Genomic DNA, 17,040 nt, shown 5'->3' with positions numbered 1-17,040 from the left:
AGACATTTCTTTACCTTTGGGTGAATCATTCTCAGCCTCAGCCCTAGTGTCCGTGGCTTTACTGTGCTGCTTAGGGCCCATGTTTACATTTGGTTATACCTCAGGAGATTAAGTCCAATAAATAATGTGGGGAAGCTGCTTATTTCCTCTGACGGATTTTGACAGATGGGTGCTCAGAAAGCTCTCAGAATTCCAGAATTTTCTTTTTTCATTCAGTGAACAAAAAGCTATCTTCTCACTGAAGTTGGAGCCTCACATGCACTGTTTTCACCCTTGCTGGCTTTTTCACCAAAGCCTCCTTGAATAAAACTTTCAGAAACCAGTGTGAGCTAAAGCAGAAACCAGTAGTGAAGACATTCCTTAGTGCGATAAACAAAACAATGCTTCCGTGCTTCCACCAGGAGCTCACAGAGGAATTAGGTGAGCTGGAGGCCAGCTCAGATGAGGAGGCGATGCTAACTACCAGGGTTGTCCGCCGGCGAGTGATTATTCAGGTACCAGCTGTTCAGTTACTGCACGTCCGGGACGCTTGGGTCCCTGTAACCCATGGAGAGTGACTGACCTGGAGCAGAGGGCTCGGCATGCTCCTCCGGTAGTGCATGGCCTTTAGAAAGCAGACTCCTTCACCCTCCCAAGCTACGTTTGTAAAGAAATGCAGCAGTAATGATACAGCCTACCTCCAAGAGAGCAAGCAGCAAGAGCAAGATTTCGCCTCTTCAGTTCCACCCACCTCACCTCTGGCTTATCTGTTTTTGTTTTTTGTTTAAATTTTAGCTAACTTTGATCAGATTTTCTAGCATGTTATTATCTACCTTTTTTTTTCTTTTAAACATACTACTTGACAGGATTTGGCATCTCAGCAATGCTTCTCAAAGCTCCTTTAATTTTCTAACATTCCTCGCATTATAAGCACCTGGGAGTAGTTCCTCAGCATTGATGCCAAACAGAGAAGTGACCCTTTTCTCTTAATTGTTTAGGGAGAGGATATGCCCGACATAACCCCAGAATCAGTCACTGAAGAAGAATACGTTGATGAGCGCGGACACACTGTGGTGAAAAAGGTATTGTCTTCAGTATCATAACTTGGTTGATTTCAAACCTCCTGTCTAAAATGTACTAGAACCCGGCACTGTCACTCAAAAACAAGATGCATGAATACAATATCTTCCAGGTTACTAGGAAAATCATTAGGCGGTACGTATCTTCTGATGGCATAGAGAAAGAAGAGATTACGATGCAGGGAATGCCACAGGATCCTGTCAACATTGAGGAAGGGGATGGCTATTCCAAAGTCATAAAGCGCATCGTACTGAAGAGTGACATGGAACAGTCAGAGGTGAGACCGTCTGATTCTCCAGAACGGACTTTATGGAGAGGTGTAAAGTCGAGCTCACAAGAGAGGGACGAGATTGTTTATTCCTACTGGCCTCACTTCTCCCATCCATAAGGCAGTCTGCGTTCAGTTAACATTCATTTTTTTGTTTCATGATTTTGTGGAATGTTTAAATAACCATCAGGGAGATTTGTAACCATTGTACTCATTGTCTTTGGTCCTTTTTATTTCTTTTTTTTTTTTAACATTTTTTATTGATTTATAATCATTTTACAATGTTGTGTCAAATTCCAGTGTTCAGCACAATTTTTCAGTCGTTCATGGACATATACACACTCATTTGGTCCTTTTTCTTTCTTTTTGCTCTTTAATTAATACTTGACCACAGCAGAAATCCAAAAGTCAGATTTTAAAAGACTAGAATCCCACCGGCTGGCGAGCAGTAGGTTCTGGAAAAGCCCTGTGCAGACGCACCCAGTCTGCATGGCAGCCTTCTTTCTGGCACTGCAGATAAATGTTTGGTTTTCAAACTTCTGCATTTCAGAGTCACCAAAACCAGGATCCAGAAACTCCTTGACTTAGAGTTTTATCTCTTCCTGTTTTACTTCCCTCTTTCAGAAACGTATTTACTCTCTCTGACATGTAATTTATGACGTTATCACTGCCTTGCATTCATTCAGATCCTGAAAGTGATACTATGATACACATGAGATTCTCTACAAATCTACATTTTCAGTTTTTCCTGTCTCTGAGAGTTCCTCCTTTGGAGGTTAATTTTATCTTCAGAAGGCCAAAACAAACCACTTAGACATGGGAAAAGAGGGTTCAGGCCCAGGGCGCTATGTCTGTGTTGCACTGAGCAGTCAGCTTCTTAGTCACGAAACTTCCTGACCGATTTTCATTCAGGTGACTAATTAAGTGGTTGATTTGGTGCTGGGTAGTTGCAGTCATTATATAGACATGACCAGCCGATTATAGATTTTTTTTCTAACTCTTTTACAAAATACTGTTTTCAGTGTATACCGTTGTAGTGTATGGGTGTGTTTTATCTTAATGGAAAAATTCATCATTGTTACATTTTGGCAGTCAGAAACTGTATGCTGTGTGTCCTTCATTCATCAGGTCACTGTGTCTGAGCCCAGCCTTTTGTGCAGTACTTCACAATTTCAGGCTGAACCTGTGGAAGGCCGTAGAGTCAGCAAAGTTGTTAAAACAACTATGGTACACGGAGAGAGGATGGAGAAGCATCTGGGGGATTCTAGCTTAGCCACTGATCTTCCTTCAGCCAAAGATGACTTTGAAGAGGTATAGAAGCATCATCCTCTGTATGTATGTGTGTGTGTGTGTGTGTTTTATGTGTGCTTTGTGTTTGAGAAGAACATGATATGATTTATTGTTGTGTCACTATATATGTTCATGGATGGGTGCAGGATAATTTAAGAGAGTAGAATTCCCATTTGACTGACATACACAGTGAAATAGTATTTTCCTCAACTTATGGTGTTAATTCGTGCCACCTGAAGAGCTCTAAAAAAAACCCAGTTAACCAGGATTCTCTTGAATCCTGAGTCAGAATCAGAATCTCCAAAGTTGAGACATGATTGTACATCTTGCCTAAAAGTCCCAGAAGTGACTTGCACTCCCAATTAGTAAGGGAAAGAAATGTTGCAAATTATCTTTCCTAGTTGATAGTCTCAGATGTTTCCAATGATAGGCATTACAGAAGATCCAAATATATTTTATACCCAGAGATGTTTTAAACAAGCATTTGTAATTATTTAAGCTCTAATTTCCAATAATTAGGAAATGGGTCCAAAATAACATCCATGAACACTTACTACAATTCAAAAATCCCCAATTTCTGAAAACCAAAGCAAATTTTGTGAGTTAGTAACAAGCTACTTTGAAAGTAAAACTTAATGGGAACTGACGTGAGGCTGTAATGACTTGGTGTCTTTTTATTCTACTAGAGTGAATATTCATGTTTTGCTGTTGCTGTATTAATGGGTTTGATTACAGGATGCTGTCCCCATCCCATCTGGGATATTAGAATATACAGTATGTACATCATATTACCTTTCTAAAATCCCAAAGGAAAAGAAATTTGATATCTGAAACACATTTGGCCTCAAGAGTTTCAAGTAAGGGATGGTGGGCATGTACAAACATCTATAAAACACTCTTTTCTGTTGAAACATTTTGAAGTTAAATGTTACATGTTGTCCTCTCATACCCACAGTATGTGTTGAGGTTATGTGTGAATGCACTGGGATATTAAGAGCAAACCTTATTTTAAATACTTTCAGTTCTTCACATTTTGACAGTTGGTGACCTTGGACAATCAAATGATCAATTATCTGAGTTCTGCAGTTTGGGCTTTATTTGTTTGTTGCTTGTTTTTGCCTCTGGTCATAATTCATTAAATTTATAATTAGAGTCTGCACTATAGAAAGGAATTGGGTGAGGCAAGGAGGAAATTAGAAGTCAACCAGTATAGTTAACAACACTTGTAAAGTAATACAACAAATGGGAGGAATATAACAGACTTGTTAAATAAAACTCAGTACTTAGATCTGCTCCTAACAATTGTTTTTCTTTATCCTCTCAAGCATATATTTTCATACTGACTACTTATTAAGCAAAGTAATAGATTATGTTAAAATCTATGGTTTATGATGGGCTTTGTTTTCTTTTTTTCCCCCTCACTTTAGGCTTTGAGCTACACAGGTAGCCACATGAAAGTCCACTCCCCCAGTTTAGTAGAGAATGAAGTCCTGAAGGAGGATGGATCAATAATTAGAAGGTTTGGGTTAGCATGGGGTGATGCTTTGCCAACTAACACCTGTAAAAAGTTTTCTAATTTCAGGGAAAGGAAAATAGAGCCCCTGCGTACACCCAAAGGCCCCTTGGGAACTGCAGACTCTCCCTGCAGTCTAAGGCTTCTGTCAAGAGGTAGATCTGGCACTGTGCCATACCGGCAGTGTCCTCTTGATGCTTTACGAGTAAGACTAAGGCATGATGATAGTCAGATGACTGTTTACACAGTCGCTCCCTGTGTTTTCAGCAAGTCATCAGTTTCATTGAGACCAACCAGCTGGGATATTCCGTAGTGTTGATAGATTTGGAGAGCATTGTAAGAGGACTCTAATCAGTCGCTCACAAATTAATCTTGTGACCAACTGCCTTCAGCTCAATCTTGATAAATCATTCCTTTGAATGGCATATGCTTTTTCATTTCTTTGAAGCAAGCTGTTTCATGATTCTGCATGTGAGTGGCCAATAACATGAGCATGAGTTTGATACCCATGAACCTACATGTATCCAGCGATGCTGAAACCAGGGGCCGTAATAAGTTAGCAAAATATCATAAAAGCAGTTGGTGGCTCATAACTGTGCATATGAGAGGATCTGGCTGTGAGGCTCTCTGGTCTGCCCCCATCCTCATCACCTATTTAATGTGTGAACTTGGGCACTGTTGCCTTGGTTCTGCCCTCACTTTTCTGAGCCTCTAGCAGCACTGTAAGCATTTATAAAATGTTCTCAGCTTCGCAGTGAAAAGACACAATGGGAATTGAAGTTACTATTGTGCTTTTCACTTCATTGAAGAGAAAAATTGTCATTTATAATACTCTACCAAGCTATTTTTTAGCCTGTAGAACATAATAATTAGAACAGTGAAATTAAAGGTTCTGTCACAGTTCTACCCTCCAACCACATGTGAAAAACAATCCCAGCTAGGAATTTAAGAGAGTAATTGCTCACAGAGCTTTAAAAGTGCTACATGAATTAAGGATAAAGTGCTTTTTATACTCTGAACTTTTAAGTCTTTTATCCAGTTGTTCAGATGGAACCACATAAACCACGCACACCCTGGCATCGTGAGATCTTCAAATGGGAATAGATTTAGAGACCAGTTAATTCAAAATTCTCAGTGACAGCTAGTGAATTTGAATCCAGGGGTACAGACATTTCAGTCCAGTTCCAGAGCTACTTAGTTATGGAAGACAATTTGTGATCTACAGCATTTTATCTTATATGTTGCTGAACACATTTTATCATACCCACAGCTCCCCTGAGATATGTACAAGTAAATTCATCCCGTTGCTTGAGTCGGATACATATGCATGTGCATAAACACATTCATCTACATACTTGGGCACAAGACACCAGGGAATGTCCTCTCCTCTGACAGAAGCTTAACCCCCAACACCAATGCCGTAGATGTTTCTACCAGCTTTTGGCAGAAATAGTCACATATTTGCTTTTTTGGAGAAAAGACTGTATATGGGTGCTGAATGGTTAGAAAACATATCCTGATTTCAACCACTGGAACTAAATTAGACAATTTTATCCAAAGGAACAAATTAAAGTTTGCTTTCAGATACAAAATAATTCACATGTAGAATCAAAGGAAAGAGGAGGTAAGAGAACACGAGAGGAGGAGGAGGCGATGAGCTGTCCAAAGGAAAGCTGGACGCGTTTTGGCTGAAGTCAGCCGTTTTCTAAAACTCAAGGTGATTTTAACAAATCTTTGACTCTTGGCCCCGCTACATATTAACTGGGTTATTTTTCACTTGGAGCTCTGCTTAAATTCTCTGAGATCCAGTTTCCTGATTTGTTATTATAATAATAGCACCTGGCCTGTAAAACATGTTCACCACATCTTTGTGGAATGAAAAAGCATTATTTCCAAGTAGAGAGGGAACGACTCACAAGAGAATCCCTTTCAGGTAAGAACACAGGAAAATAGACAGTACCGATAACCTCGGACGTCAGAGCCCCTTCTCTCAAGCAATCACCAGTCTGATGAGGGGGCCGAGAAAGCCGCAGACTGCCGAGTGGCCATGGGAGGCATAAAGCGGGCCTGGAGCATGGGCTCTGAGAGGACGGCGGAGAGATTTGTCTCTTGGTGGTTTCCCTTTTCCTCCCCTCCCTCTCCATCTCCAGATGAGGCTGCAGGAGCCCGGGCAGACCTTCACCTCCTGCTGGTAGTCATCTTCCCGTATATTGATAGGGTCATCTTGCAGTTTTTATAGGTCTATGCCATGTGGAAAAGTTCTCTGAGAACACTTTTGGGCAGTTGGGAAGTGACTTATGGGTTAAGCTGGAAGCTGTGGTGTTTTAAAGAAATTTAATTAAAAACTATTTTCTGTACCCTGTCAAAAAGTACGTATGGAACAGCTATTTCAGAAGGAGCCACGTTCTCTTACATCAGCTCACCCTAATCAAAACATGAATGAGCCTATGGTTACTTTTTGAGAGAATCATATGAAAGCATGGTTTCACTTACTTGAAATATTTCTCAAAGTTAAAAAAAATACTCCTTGTTCCAAAACACTTGAAAAAAAAATCTCACAAGTCAGTGAAGATGGGGGAAAATGTGGCAGCAGTTGTTACACTAGCCCCCGGTGTAGAAATATCTAGGGGTAAGACAGTGAGCACTACCTTGACGTCATGGGTCCCCTCATACCAAAGGTAGTGGCTGCCTGTTAGCAGTGAAGAGAGAGCATGATATTCTCTCGTCTCTTCCCTCCAGGACAACCATGAGTAAAGCTAGAACCCAGAAGAGGGCTGTGGTGAAGGACCAGCACGGAAAACGCGTTTACTTGGAGCACCTGGAGGATGTCCCAGAAGCACTAGACCAGGACGACCTCCAACACGACCTCCAGCAACTCCTTCGGCACTTCTGCAAGGAGGACTTGAAGCAAGAGGCCAAATGAGGGGCTGCCCAATTCTCACAACAGAAACCACGCATTCACTTGATATGCAACTTCCCATTTCATTAGAGGGCTGACCTAACTGGCCGGATTAATGGGATACCCTGATATTTCCACGTCTAGCAAATACACGGCATCTCATTTGAGTTTTTCCCCCATCCTCTTTAACTGTAAGCTAATTTGTGACCAAAGATAGCATCCTTCATTCTGGATGCTGTATCCACCACTTTGTTGTGTCTGTGCTAACCTGGGAACTGGCCGCCTCCATTGTTCTTGGCTTCTGCACAAGCTCCATGAAAATCCATTGAACAGAAGAACTTCACCGGCAGACCTCTTCCAATGATGACACATAGGAATCCTACAAAGAGAGATCTGTGTACAATATGTAGCTAAAATGCTCAGATGGACAACACGTTAAAATTAAAACCACTGCCTGTCATAACTACACTGGGCATCACAGAAAAAAGGCCTCTAGAAATTGCTGAACAACGATTCATTAAGATATTGCTAACACAATCGAATGATGACACAGTTCTACTGCAAAAGAAGCACTTCAGACCTACCATGTCCTTAGAACTTCCAGAGTAGCCCTTGCTCCTAGTTAGCGATGGACTAATAACCTTGAAGAACTGTCCTAACTAAGCACTTACTGCTGATGCTGGCCAGCCGTGATTTATGACTTGCCAACAGCCACTGAGGGAGGGCAGGAAGGGAGTGGAGGTGACCAGAAGGAAACAATAAGGTACTCAGGTGCTGGCAGCTGCATCCTGTGCTGTCCGGCATCTTCAGGTCCTTTGGATTTGGGACACGTTGGCAGGGTATTTTAAAAAGCTATAACTACTGTAGTTTTCCAGTTTTCATTGCTGCTTTAGCAAACCACGCTGTCTTATTGGTGGTACTTTCTCCTGGCCACTGCACTGTAGATAATTCATTGGAAACAAGATTTGCCCACTACACAAATGGTTAAGCTCCTTCACCATGTTGGAGTAGTTTCTTCTTCTTTTTTTTACCCCCCCTCTGGGTTTATATCTTCTCTGATACCTGCATGTAGCATTGAAGAATCAAAACCACAGTCCAGACCCCTCTTCTGATCACATTAATGGTTTTCATTCTTTTGACCCTCAGCAAGCACTGTTCACTTTTCAGCTAGGTCTGTTTTTTAGCTTGCAGACTAGATTGAGAAATCCTGAAAAATTTGGTTTGGGTTAAAATTTTTGATTTATTTATTTGAAATCCAAACTCCCTTGGAAACTCTGAAGTGTGTTCGTGCACTTTCCTGTTTGTTTCAGAGAAGGGACTTTAATCATCTGAGTGATTTCCACGTCCTATTCCTTATTCCTCTAGTGGTTGACGCTGTGTAGCATTTTAACATATATATATATATTCACAAATATATTCATATAAACAGTATACATTTTGAATCAGTTATTTGTTAAAGAAAAGTATATTCAATGAAGATGAGATTAAAAAGATTTTAAAAACCAGAGTCTATCCTCCAGGGATTAAACATTTTCCAATTCTATCTGGTCTTTTCCTGTTGTGCAAAAATGACTCATTGTTCCGAATGTCAAAAGCAAATACGACAAACAATGACACTTCATCATTTCAAGTAACGTTGCCAAGAGAGAAAATTTCCTGGGAGGGAGGTTTCCCACAAGCCAGATCTCCTAAGCCTCAAAGGCTAGTACTGTTTGGCAGTTGGATAGGAAATAAAGCATTCTTTGGCAGCCAAAATGAAGGAGGCCAGTGGTGAACCTTTTTGAGACTCACCACGGCCTTCTTGTCCAAACCTTCACTGGAGCTCAAGAAAAGCATTTCTGTTGTGTTATTTGCAGTGCAGATGATGTCTGTGTAACAACATAATGGTTATTCACCTTTTTTTTTTTCAGTTTTGATTTTTGCTGTGTAATCAAAAAACTTGAATACTGTGAGAAGAAGTGAATTTTCAGTTGACGAATCAGCATCTTGTTCCCATGGTGATAACACTAATTGAATATATCTATGAGGGCATGTATTAGTTAACGGAAAAAAAATACAACACTAACAATACATAGCTGCAATGTGTACAATGGCTGATTTAATTAAATAAAATGTACAAGTGTTAAATGTGGCAACAGTGATTGGTTCTTCTTTATCACTCACGTGTGATTTCAGGAGATGAGAAACTTAATAGACAAGATAGATGTGAAGCCAAAAGAAAGGCACGACTTGCTTTTGTTCTTTTTTTTTTTTTAACTTTATTGTGGTATAATTTCTGTAGAGTAAATTACACATATTTCAGATGCACAATTCAGTGACTTTTGATAGATGTCTACACCTATGAAACCACCGCCACAATCAAGATCCCTAACAATTCCGTCACTCCCCAAGATGTGCAAGTTTCTCGTTTTCCTTTGGTAGCAGAATGTGATAAGCCCAACTCTGTATTAAGCCCTGGGAGGAATAGAAAGATGTTGACCCTGCCCTCAGAGAAATTTTATTGTTACTCTTATGCAAAGGGGGAAGATAAAAGTTGATTTTTAGTTTGGGGATCGCTAGTAAATGAGAAATAGGAATATGGGGCCTGGAGGAGTTGAGGAGAGAGGGTAACCAGGGGTCAGCAGCACAGCCTGGGGCCCCATTTCACTTCTCTCCTATAAGGTCAGGACTCTCCGAAAACACCTCCTGCCTTTGGGAACAGCATTTCACTCTGGGGTTCTATTCATTTCTTATAGCCTGAGAATTAGAAATTATAAATGGATCCATTAATAAAAGACAAGGGCTGGAATATGCAAAACTGAAACCTGTTCTATTTGGAGCATATTTTTTGGTTTTTGAAAAATCCCCTTAGTGCTGCTGTAATAATATTTTTATACTGCAAAAACAGAAAGACATGGTTTAAAAACTGAGTGGGTTTTACTTCCATCTTACCCAGTATGAGATAGGAAGCTCTCCTGCCTGGTTGATTTACAAGATCTTCCAAAATTAAAGTACCAACTATGCTTGAAATTTTTCAAAGAAAAGAATCAAAGTTAAAAAAATTTTCCCAAGTAGGAGTGTGTGAGTGAACATCCATCTTCCACCCATCTGTTTCATGTGCTGTGCTTTCTGCTGACAGAAGCTCTGGGCTTCCATTGCCTTGAGTTTGATCAAGGAGATGAAAGCATCAGAGGCTGCTCAGTGTCTCCCCACGTTTAATTATGTGGTGTGCAGACCCCAGTACAAAAAGAACAGTGGTTTATATGACCTTTTACAGAAATATATTTAAAGTGTAAGGTGAGGCGGAACCCTCCAGACTGAGGGAAGTTTATGTACAGCTCATAAATGACTTGAATTAGCCATAAGGAGGTGCAAATTCCGTACAGGCACATTGACACAGACTTGAATTTGAACTTGAAGTTGCCTGTGTCATTTAATTTATGTCATCACAGGTCTAGGTGTGGGCAAGCAGACAAGCACATGAATAAACAGATAAAGGGAAGCTAAACAAATACTTAACGAGAACCCAAATCACGACATGCTTTTCGTGATTAATGGCACAAAGATGGTCTGCTTGTTTTCATTACACTTTTGAAAAGAACTGTTTGAAAGTCTGTCTTCAGCTGCTGCTACCTGTTTGAAAACACACTCTCCTTCCTTCAGTTAAGGTATGATTTCTGTTTCTGATCTAATTGAAGTTACAATTACAATCACAATCTCAGAATGAATCACCTAAGTAAAGATGTAATACAACTTTTTCTCACTCTAATAATAGAAACATTTAAGAAAATCTTTCAACTATCATAAGAAAAATTTTGATTCCCAAATCCTGCACACAAGTTAAAATATTCTTTTTTGGTTACATTCAGACTTGCTGGGAAAAACCAAAGTACTTTCTTGCTTGCTTTGAATTAGCTCCATGGTATGGAGTAAATGATATGTATGAATATACTTTGGGTAGAGCTGTTACGGACAGTAGCCAGAGATGTGACAGTGGTATTTGTAGGACTTCAGTGGGTCTCTTCAATCAGTGGAAGTGTTCAGTTGATAAATCCTTGAGATGTTTCAGTGAAGTAATATGACACAGAGGTTAAATAGCTGATCTTGGATAAGACTGGATTGGAATCAGCCCAGCTATGTCAATATTTACATGACTTCATGAAAGTTTACCCTCTGGAACACAATTCCCTCATCAGTAAAATAAGAGGTAATAATACAGTCATACGTCGTTAGCCCAGGGGGATCAGTTCCAGACCCCTACGGATACCAAAACCGGCAGGTGCTCAAGTTCATTACGCAAAATTGTGTGGTAAAGCCAGCCCTCCAAATCTGTGGGTTCCACATCCAGGGATTCAACCAAAGAAAAACTGATCTGCAGTGGGTTGAATCCATGAACGCGGACCGAGGGTAAGGAGGGCCGACGGTGCCTGCCTCAGAATCCTCCGGCCTCACCGGACCAGGGGAGGGCAGCCAGTCCTGCCCCATTTGTCAACCCCTCTAATCCGGGAGTGCCACGGTGGCCTGTGTGTCCTTGAAGGCCATTAGTTACAGACTCATACTTGTGACCTTCCGCTTGTGTGGGGAGGAGTGAGCTCTGGGTAGGTATTGAAAGTGTTAGCCTTCCAGGTCAGAGAATAGAGTTAAGTGCTTGCTCTCAGGGGCTCACGGGACACGCTTGTCAGCTCGCCCTTCGATTCACTTCCCCTTCAGAGGAAGGGTTCTTCAGGGTCTCTTTTTCTTCCCAGGCCCTCAAAGCATGGTTCTGGTTTCCGATCCTTTTTTTAAACTTCCCACACATACTCTATTTTTGGTTTTCATTTTTCTTCACTTTCAAAACTGCGGAATTAGATAAAGCCACCCAAATTCCCCTAATGAATGTTCCCCACTGGCAGCAGGGCCAGCTCAGCTGCTTCAAAGAGAAGTGCTGGCAGGGCCCTGGACTGATGGAGGTGGATGTGAACACAACAGCTGGCTTTGAGGATGTGCAGAAACAATGGGATATCAATGTCAGCATGAAATACACATCGAGCCTGTTTTTCTTGGGCGTGGACCAGAGCTCAGCGCTCCTCCAGGCTGTGACAGAGGGCTTCCATGGAACTCGCATAGCAGCAACTTCTGAATGAGTTGGACCCCGTGTGAATTTTCCAAGTAACTCACAAATAATTGATAGCTCAGAAAATGGCCTCCACAAGCACATGCTGTCACCCCTGAGAGTCACAGGTGGTCGTTGGCACCTCTAGAGCCGGTTGGTGACACAGGAGACAACCTGGGGTTCTGACTAGCGTCTGAAGCTGGGGCAGAGGGGTGGGGTGAGGGAAGGGACAGTCTTGTAAGACCCAGCCCTTAACCGGTGGGATCTGATGCTGTCTCTGGGTAGATGGTGTCAGATTTGACCCATCCAGCTGGTGTCAGGGAACCCCCCCAACACACACACACACACACACACACACACACACACACACACACACACACATGAGTTGGAAACAGAACACCTTTAGGGAGATAATCAGGGAAGAAATATTTATAAAAAAAAAATGACCTAACTTTATGTAAGTAAATTTAGAAACCTGAATAAAAGAGATGATTTTGTTTAAACAGAAATTACTAAAATTGATCACAGAAGAGACAATAAAGGTAAACACCAATGTGATGGCTAATTTAATCTGTCAACCTGACTGGGCTGACGGATGCCCAGATGGCTGGTACCACATTATTTCTGGGCGTCTGTGCGGCTTTTTCCAGCGGAGTTTAGCGTTTGCTGGGCAGACTGGGTAAAGACCCGCCTTCACCAGTACAGGTGAGGCTCATCTAGTTCATTAAGGGCCTAAACAGAACAAAAGGCAGATGGAGGGTGAATTTGCTTTAGCTAGGACATCTATCTTCTGTCCTTAGATGTCAGTGCTCCTGGTTCTCCGGCCTTGGGACTTGGACCAGAACTTGTACAATGGCCCCCTTCTTCTCGGGCCTTCGGGCTGGGCTGGAACTACACCACGGGCTTCCGTGGGCCTCCTGCTTGCAGACAGTGGATCGCGGGACCTCTCAGCCTCCAAGATTGCGTAAGCCAGTTCCTCACAATAAGTCTCTTTCTATCTACTTATATATATCCTATGGGTTTGGCTTCTCTGGAGAACACTGATTTTAATACACTCAGTGACTGTGGGAGAAATTAAGAATGTAGCCAAAGATTTAACCCCCCAAGAAAGCGCCAGAACTCTGTGCTGTCACAGATGGATTCTATTAAGCTTTAATTACACAGATAATTCCAATAGCATTTACACTGCCACAGGGCCCTGGGAGAACAGAAAATTTCCTTTTTTTTCTTTTTCTTTTTTTTTTTTTTACAAAGCAACATATCTTTGGTACCAAAACTGGACAGGATACAATCAAAAACATTCAAAATAACAACATTAACAAAAACCCATAGACCAGTTTTTCTAAGGCATAGCTATGTAAAAATCACAAATAAAATAGCAAATATAATTTGGCACACACTTTAAAAAATAACAAACTCTGACCAAGTGACGTCATTCCAAAATGCAAAAATGGCTCATTACTAGTAGCTATTAATTTAATTACTCACATTGAAAGGTCAACAGAGAAAAACAATCTGTGATCATTTCTATAGATGGCCAAAAGGCATTTGGTAAAATGTAGTATCCAGTCTTGATTTTTGTATCTTTTTAAGAAGTCAGAAGTCATATATTCTCCCTTAAAATGATCAGCACTTTCTTAATAAATGTTCAAATAAATTGGTTAAGAACATTTAAGTCATGCCCATCTTGGCACAGCTTTTGCAATAAGAGAGAAAACCTTATCTCTGACTCCATACCACACACAACCACATGTCTCTCCTCAACGGCCTTCAGTATCATCAGCATCATAAGACAGAAACAGAACAATTTAGTAACACATTTCATGTTCTTTATTTATTGGGGGCAAAAGTGAGCTTGATAGAACACTAGAGGAGGCAACTTGGAAATGGCACAATTGGCCAGGAGGTCATGTATTCCCTTACAAGGTTTGCAGGTCCTATTTTCTAGAGTCAGGTAAGCTAGCCAAAGCTAAGTCGGAGGCTTGTGATCAGTGTGATTGGCATATTATGTTTCTTTGACAGTGGGGGCTGACTGAGATTTGTGACGTGGGCCAGACCACTGGGGCAGGCTCCATTTTGTGCATTCCAATATACAGATTACCTTTATCACCAGCAAAAGCATTCCTTTTTTGTTTCTTTTCCTGCCACACCCCCCAACTAGGGTTTTTTTTTTAATTTTAGTAAGATTTTCAGAATTTTCATACAGTTGATGTATAATATTATGTTACAAATGTACAATATAGTGATTCACAATTTTAAAGGTTATACTCCATTTATAGTTATTATAAAATATTGGCTATAGTCTCTGTGCTGTACAGTATATCCATGTAGCTTATTTTATACATAATAGTTTGTTCCTCTTAATCCTCTACCCCTCTCTTGCCCCTCCCCCACTGGTAACCACTAGTTTATTTTCTATATCCGTGAGTCTGTTTCTTTTTTGTTATATTCACTAGTTTGTTGTATTTTTTAGATTCCACATATAAGGGATATCACACAGTATTTGTCTTTCTCTGTCTGGCTGATTTCACTTAGCATAATACCCTTTAAGTCATCTATGTTGTTGCAAATGGCAAAATTTCATTGAAAATATTCCCATTTTCATTTGTATCAAAGCTTGTTCACCTGTCTCTTTGTAAAGTAATATCATTTATGGAATATTTATGAATCAGCACATGTAAATGTGTCAAAATTAATGCATTCATGAAATTATTTAAAGCAAAAGAATAGAAAGAATGTGTAACAAATAGAGGATTCTTCTGTTTGTTACATGATGCAAATCGAAATAATTTACTTTTAAGATGTATTCACAAATGATATTGCACTTTTGAGCAAAATTTGTTCTTAATAGAAAATAACTTTTACTTCATTGCTTTTTGTCTAGTAACCTGGATTTTTAAAAATAAATTAAAGGCACTAAGGATTTTCCATTTGGGTCTTTTCCCAGACTAATGGTATGTGTATGATTCTCTCTCATGACGCTGGGCAGTGGCCGCAGCTCCCAGTCAGCCACGCCATCACAAGGATAAACATCTGATACACTTACAACCATTCTGTCCCCAGATAACCATTCTGTTTTTCACTTTCAGTAGAGAACTCAATAAATTACATGAGATATTCAACACTTTATTATATAGTAGGCTTTGTGTTAGATGATTTTGCCCAACTTTAGACGAATGTAAGTGTTCTTAGCATTTTTAAGGTAGGCTAGATTCAGCTATGATGTTTGGTAGATTAAGTGTATTAAATGCATTTTTGACTTACAATATTTTCAACTTTCAACGGGTTTATCAGGACATAACCCCACTGTAAGTTAAGGAAGATCTGTATGCAAAAAGAGGAATAATTCTGCATGTGATTTGTATGGAAAGAATTTTAGCTATTGGTAAATATAAATAGTAACAAACATCTAGTAGTTTTAACTTTCACTTCATAATGCAAATAGCATATAGACTTTGGTACATGCCTGTTGAACCTTCTGCAAATAAGTAGTTCTTGTTTTACAGCTGACCCTTGAACAACACAGGTTTGAACTGTGAGGGTGCTCTTACATGCAGCTATTTCTCAATAGTAAATACTATAGTACTTACACAATCCTCAGTTGGGAAATGTGGATATGGAACCACAATACTGAGGGCCTGGTACAAGATATACCCGAAATTTCAACTCCACGGAGGCTCAGTACCCCTAACCCCCACCCTCCCATATTCAGAAATGAACTGTATGATCTTTTTTCTATTATTGTTCATAAGAAAATTTCCCCAACGTGCCACTAGAGGGCAGCAGACGGTAGGTCATTTGCCCAGCGGCTCCAGGTGGTGTCCGCTACAAATAGAGTGGAAATCTCCCAGCTCTGGAGATCTGTGACTGGAAAAGTTGCTGGACTTTTCCAAATCTCAGCTTTACTGGGAAAATGGGGAGGGGGTGTGGGCTGGAAGACTTTAAGACCTCTGCCAGCTCTAACAGGCTGTGATTGTAGCTTGCAGTCAGATTCACATAGTGACTACAGTGACCGTTCAGTGAAAATTTAACCACATTGAAGTTTATTAAACAAGTAAAAGCTACTTAAACCCAAATCTGTTTAGATATTATTCTATTCTTTTAAAAATAGCTAACAGTTTTTGAGAGCTTCTTATGAACAGATACTGTTCTAAGCACTTTGCTTGTACACTACAACGTTCCTGTTGAGGGACATGGAGTTAGCCTTCCCATTTTGCCGCAGAGGAAGGTGAGGTACAAGGAAGTGAAGTACTTGCCCAAGGTCTCGCAACCAGGAGCGGTAGGGCTGGGATGTGAGAGCTCTGATGCCAGAAGCCACATTTATAATAACTACTCCATCATATTGGGAATTACTTGTATAATGAAAGGCAGCCCAAATGTCTAATAAAACGTTATTAATTGCAGCTGGCTGGCAAGTCAGTTTTGTCTTTAGAGAAAATGACTTTCTTGGGAGCTTTTCCGAAGCATATAATCATGCAATTGCATCCTGTACCTTGTTATTTAAGCAATATTTTGTTACCATAAAAGCACTGTAATCTCTTCATTGCAATGGCTGTTGATCTCCATGCTAATCTCTCCCTCTCTCCTCTCCACAGCCGCTGCGAATGTTCCCCCATAGATTTTCCTAGCTTAATTTAAGACAAACTTGACTAGAATCTGCTATGCCCCCAAATCCATTCCATATCTCTCCCTTCCTCACCTTTCAGGCCAAAATTTCCAACTACCGTTCCCAGGTAGGTGGAGAGGAACCTAGAGGAAGGGAAGAGCACAGCCAAGAAGGAGGGCGTGTGTAAGGCAGATTCAGGCGCTAGGAATAGATCAGTTTTCACGACGGAGGAAGCTAGTTTTGGGGAATGATGAGAAGTAAATCGGAGAAGATTTTTAACATTAAGTTACAGATAGTCTTGAATACCAGGCTGCGGAGTTTGGATGCTATGTGG

The 17,040-nt window shown here is 40.6% G+C and overlaps 1 protein-coding gene across 28 annotated transcripts in view; it reads left to right on the top strand.

Moving 5' to 3' along the window:
* Positions 1-9,160, top strand: part of ANK2 (ankyrin 2) — a 601,138-nt gene extending 591,978 nt beyond the window's left edge. For 17 of the 28 annotated variants that reach the window (XM_074341892.1, XM_074341900.1, XM_074341899.1 and 14 more), the window contains 6 exons: positions 402-494; positions 978-1,061; positions 1,172-1,336; positions 2,456-2,638; positions 4,045-4,136; positions 6,870-9,160. In XM_074341892.1, the coding sequence (XP_074197993.1) occupies positions 402-494; positions 978-1,061; positions 1,172-1,336; positions 2,456-2,638; positions 4,045-4,136; positions 6,870-7,053 (801 nt within the window). In that variant the 3' untranslated portion in view covers positions 7,054-9,160. The remainder of the gene's footprint in view (positions 1-401; positions 495-977; positions 1,062-1,171; positions 1,337-2,455; positions 2,639-4,044; positions 4,137-6,869) is intronic. The other 11 variants (XM_074341990.1, XM_074342017.1, XM_074342006.1 and 8 more) reach the window with 1 other exon arrangement.
* Positions 9,161-17,040: the final 7,880 nt, after the last annotated feature.

Source organism: Camelus bactrianus, chromosome 2 (assembly GCF_048773025.1).
Source record: "Camelus bactrianus isolate YW-2024 breed Bactrian camel chromosome 2, ASM4877302v1, whole genome shotgun sequence".
NCBI lineage: Eukaryota > Metazoa > Chordata > Mammalia > Artiodactyla > Camelidae > Camelus > Camelus bactrianus.
This window is presented reverse-complemented; position numbering and strand designations above follow the sequence as displayed.